The sequence below is a fragment of the Cyprinodon variegatus genome, unplaced genomic scaffold, assembly GCF_000732505.1.
Source record: "Cyprinodon variegatus isolate N-32 unplaced genomic scaffold, C_variegatus-1.0 Scaffold743, whole genome shotgun sequence".
Classification (NCBI taxonomy): Eukaryota; Metazoa; Chordata; class Actinopteri; order Cyprinodontiformes; family Cyprinodontidae; genus Cyprinodon; species Cyprinodon variegatus.
In genome coordinates, this window is record NW_015151196.1 from 231,836 (window position 1) to 236,851 (window position 5,016).

General features: G+C 55.9%; 1 protein-coding gene across 2 annotated transcripts in view; it reads right to left on the minus strand.

Annotated features, from left to right (window-relative positions):
* apc (adenomatous polyposis coli) overlaps positions 1-5,016 on the minus strand; it is a 36,616-nt gene that overhangs the window by 4,065 nt on the left and 27,535 nt on the right. For both annotated transcript variants that reach the window (XM_015395491.1, XM_015395492.1), the window contains exons 13-17: positions 4,377-4,516; positions 4,160-4,237; positions 3,967-4,083; positions 3,682-3,896; positions 669-3,606 (exon numbers count right to left, since the gene is read on the minus strand). In XM_015395491.1, coding sequence (XP_015250977.1) covers positions 669-3,606; positions 3,682-3,896; positions 3,967-4,083; positions 4,160-4,237; positions 4,377-4,516 — 3,488 coding nt within the window. The remainder of the gene's footprint in view (positions 1-668; positions 3,607-3,681; positions 3,897-3,966; positions 4,084-4,159; positions 4,238-4,376; positions 4,517-5,016) is intronic.

Sequence of the window (5,016 nt, forward strand, 5' to 3'; positions counted from 1 at the left end):
TCTTCGTCGTCGCTCTGTTAGTACGTCATATGCTTCGTTGATCTGATTGGTTTATTTGGCCCGTCTATCACCAACATAGGCCAATCAGCTAGCCAGTATTTTCGCCCCTTCCCAAAATTACTTCAACGGAAGGTTTCCAGATAGACATGCGGAGCAAATCCATCTGGTGGAGTCAGGTAACTTTTTCTCCGCCTCGAGCTTCTTTTCCAAACTTTACGATCAACCTGAAGTTCCGCACAAACACGCAGAACCAGTTTTATCGGATACAATATATCTGACAAAATAGTTTTTATATATTTAGTTTTATTAAAGCTTTTTAAATGCCACGATAATCATATTTAATGAATTTTACTGCCAATTAAGGCCTTAAACCCAGTAATGGTTGCATACATTTAAACAGTTTTATGGCAGCTGCCTAGTATTGCCTGATGGTAAATCCCCCCGTCTGGCCTGGATCCTCTCCGTTCTTCATCCACGAACCGGATTGAACTAATTTTAATCTAATAAACCATTAATCCTGAGTTGATTTTTTAAAATTTATCTTTTTATTATTAATTTTTTGTTAAAATCCTGAACACGATGGTTTCTAGATCTGAGTTTATTTGTGTTTTTCAGACTTTAAAAGTCGGGCTTTGGCGCAGGAGGTTCCCGCTCTGAGCTGAACTCACCTCCGTAGGGGGGAGAGGTTTCGCTGCTGCCTCTCCCCTCTCAGGCTCCGCCTCCTCCTCCTCCTCCTGCTGCGGGGGAGGTGCGAACTCCTTGTTGTTGTTCTCCTGGTCGATGTCGCTCAGCGAACTCAGCGAGGGGTTTCTGGAGAAGCAGACGGGCGTGTCTTCGATGGCGAACTTCTGCTTCTCGTCCGTGACCATCTGAGCGGCTGCGGCTTTGGTTCGAGGGAAGACGGCGGCCGTCTGCTGCTTCCTTTTCCTGTTTTCTTCCTCTTTGCTCTTCCTGTCCTCTCCCTCCTTTTCGCCGGCCTCGTCCTCGTCGAAGTCCAGGGAGCTCAAAGAGTCGTTACGGGAGAAGCAGCACGGCGTTCCCTCGATGGGGGTGTAGTGGCGCGGTGAATCGAAGGCAAATCCTGGTTTTGGTTTGGCGGCGGCGGCTGCGGTGGGAACGCTGTACGGCGCCCGCTGAGGCATGGGCTTCACGGGGGAGGTGGGTTTCTTCTTCAGCTGTGGCTGGCAGAGAGGCGGTGGTGGCGGCGCAGACGCTGTGGGGAGAAGGGGCGTGGCCTGGAAGACCTCGCTGCTTTCGGCAGCTCTGACGGGTTTCCTGGGTTTGGCTTTAGGCATGGCGGCGCTAATGCATTCTGCTAAGATGTCGTCGCCGTTCTCGCCCTCTGGGACCCCGGCTCTTGTTCTCGGGGCGGCGGGAGGCGGGGCTACCTCCTCATTGGGCGGGGAATCTATGGTCAGGTCGCTGAGCGAGGTCGCGGTAGAGAAGTTGAGCGGCGTTCCCTCCTCGCAGTAAACTCTAGGCACCTCCTCGGGCGGGGGTGGAGCGTCCTTTCTCTGATTGGGTAGGGCTCGGCTCTGTGGAGGGAGGAGCTTGTATACAGGAAGCTGGCTGGGTTTCCGTGGCGCCGCGGGCTGCGGTTTCTTTGGTTTCTGGGACGACTTGGGCATGGCCATATTGATGCACGCCACCAAGATCTCGTTGTCGTCGTCGGATTCGTCCAGGATCTGTTTCAGAGGCTCCTCCTTCGCCTCCTTGCCCGCTTCCTCCTGCTGCTCCGCCTTCTTTATATTCGCTGCGATGTACGGCTCATCCAGGCTGAGCGCGCTCAGACTGGAGGCGCGGGAGAAGCCGTGCGGCGTGCTCTCTGTGGCGAAGTGCAGCAGGACGTCCACGCTGCTCTCCTCCTCCTTCTTGACATTTTCCTCCTGCTTGTTTTTCTCCGCCGGCAGCGGCGGCGGCGGCGTCTTGGCGCGGCTCGGGGGCATGGTCTGCCCGGGGCTGTCTGGGAGGTCACTGGGGCTGACCACGCCACTTGGCATGCCGCTGCACGGCTCGCTGGAGCGCACGGAGCTGGCGATGGAGGAGGTGGAGAAGCTGTCCAGGGAGCTGACTGATGTGCAGCGGCTGAACATCAGCGGCGTTTCCTGGGCGTACGGCGGCTCCGGGGGGCTCTTTGGCGTCCTGGCGCCTGACGACGAGGACGTCGCATGGTGGTGATGATGGTGTCCGTGGTGGTGGTGGTGACCCCTCCGCCCTCGTGTCGACGGAGCGGCAGACGTCTGGCTTTCCGCCTCTTTCTGCTGACGCCGTTGCTGCTGCTGCTCATGAGAATCTTTCTCGCCGACAGGAAGCGTCGGGTACTCGTTTCCGCCGCCGCCGCCTTTGGTCTTCCTCGTGATGACGTCGGCGTCCTCGTCCTCCTCTGAGGACAGCGAGGACAGCGAGCTTCCCCTGGAGAAGCAGATGGGCGTGTCCTCCACGCAGTATGTCTGTGTGGACTCCTGGTTACTCTTTGTCACTGTGCGGGAGTTCGCAGGAGGCAGGGGGCGGAGCTTGTTGGTGGAGGAGGAAGTGGGAGGAGCCAGAGAAGGGATGGCCGTCTCATCCTGCTTGAAGAGAGGTTTGCGAGCAGAGTCGGCGCCGTACTTCAGGCTGTAGTCGATGGGTTGCTCAGGAGTGGAGTCGGCAGCGTAGCTCGACGTCCCTGAAACGACGTAGCGTTGCGACTGTCCAGACGCCAGGCGGCTGCCACCGTGACCCGGATCGCCGCCGTCGTTCCTCCGCAGCCTGACGTCCTGCTCTTGGTCTCCATCTTGGCTCGGGCTCTGCCTCCCAGAGTTCAGCTGCTCGTCAGAGTACTTCAGGCTGTAGTTGATGGGCGTGTCCAGCTCCGCCCCGTCGTCGTCGGCCATGTGGTTGGCGCTGCGGATTTTATGTGCCAGGTCGGCGGGGTACTTCCTGTAGACGCAACACTTGTTGGCACCGCTCTCCTCCGAGGAGTAGAAGGGGTTTGAGGAGGGCTTGGTTTTGCCGCGGTTGCCGTAGCCGTCGGTGCTGGTCACGCTGTTCAGCGAGTCGCTGGAGGCGCGTACGCTGGGCGGGAACACAGACCGCGCGTACGCCGCCTCCTCGCTTGTCCTTTTGGATCCGTCGCCGCTCTTTGGGCTCGACAACACAGGCGTGTTGGTGTAGGAGCGGGCAGCGTGACCACCTGCGGCTCCGGCGCCGTTGCAGCTCCGCCCCTTCCTGTTTGCCGCCTTGGGACTCAGGTTGTCGATGTTGTCGAAGGTTTCCGATAGCTGCTGTGCATCCAGCTCCTCGAATAACGCCTTCTGCTTCCGGGCGTGCAGCGACGGGGCGCCAGCTCCTGGCGACACAACGCTAGCGTCTTTGTAGCGGGCTGGACGGTTGGCCATCAGGTTACGCAGGGCGGCGGCGCTGCCCATGGCGATCATCTTGTGTCGGGAGTGGATCAGATTGCGCAGCATTCCCACCGCTCCCAGCTCCCACAGCGTCTCCTGGTCTTTGGCGTCTCTGGCCGACAGGTTCCACAGCGTCCCGCAGGCGTTGGACACGATGGTCAGACTGTGAGACTTCAGGTGCTGCAGCAGCGTCGGGAGGCAGCCATGTTCCCGCAGGATCTGCCTACAGGACGAGATGAAGAGGTTGACAACGCACCGCCGTCCACACGGTGACTCTCTACGAGATTCAAGGGCCTACCTGTGCGCCTCGTTAGTGGCGATGAGGCTGGAAACGTTCCGGAGGATTCCCCCGCCGCTCTCAATGATGGCGAGCGTATTGGTGTGGCTGCGATGCGTCAGCGTCCCGACCAGAAAGGCCAGAGCGCCCTCCACGGCGCAGATGTCCGCCTTGTTCTCCGTGCAGTGAGCCGAAAGGTTCCAGAGCGCGCTCAGCACCGACTTCAGCGTGGACTCCTGAAACGGCGAACAAACGGTGAGAGGAGGCGGACCGAGCGCGCTCAGCGGCGGCCCGGCGAGTACGTACCTTCTGCACTTCGAGAGCACAGCCCATCAACGCTCGCACGCTGCCGACCTCGCGCAGCGTCTTCTTGCTGTTGACGTCGGCACGCCACGACAGGTTCCTCAGGACGCTGGCTATCACCTGGAAACGAAAGAACCCGTCTATGAGCTGGAGAACAGCTGCTGAGCGTCACGCCGTCGGGCACAGCTGAACGTACCTGCTGCAGGTCCTCGCTCTCAGACTTGAGCTGAGCCACCATGGCTCTCATGCAGCCTTTCATGGAGCAGAGCGTAGCCTGGAGGAACGACAAAACATCACCGGCTCAAACCCTGAGAAAATTCTTCTCTCTACGAATTTCTGGTTTTCATCGTCATATTTTGTTTTAAGAGTCTGCTCCTCTGTGAACTTCAGCTACCATGACGACCCTTCCTCACCTTATTGGCGACATCCCCAAAGGTGAGGTTGGTGAGCGCCATGCCGGCGTATCTTCGCAGCGTGACGCTGTAATGGTCGCTGCTCAGCCCAAACATCTCACAGTCCACCTGCAGCAGCTCTGCCACTGCCTGCAGACCTCCTGCAGGGGCAGAAACAACAGAAGGTATGGAGTTCATTTTCATCCATCATTTATAGGGAATTATTTATACAGTCTGAAAACGAAACTTGAAAAAAAAATAAAAAATAAAAAAGGAATACAGTCAGCTGGTGAAGATTCTCAGTCATCCAGGTCATAGTCATTCCAAAAAAGTTAAAAAACAATCCACTGGACTTTGTTTACAAGTTTGAAGATGTTTCGCTTCCCATCCAGGAAGCTTTTTCAATTCAAATTTTTTTTATTTTAAAGGTACGGAAGAGGATTAGGGAAAAAAAGTCTGAATTCTGACTTTAATCTCAGAATTCTGACTTTTTTCCCCATGTTAAACTGAAATAAAATTTAAAAATCAGTTAACTTTTTTTTTTTTTCAGTGGCCCTAATCCTCTTCCGTAAGAGACCCATTTGAAAACATGTGCAACAAATTAATAAAGGCTATAAATGTTCCCTGCAAATAATCAAGCAAAAAGAAAAAAATCACAAAG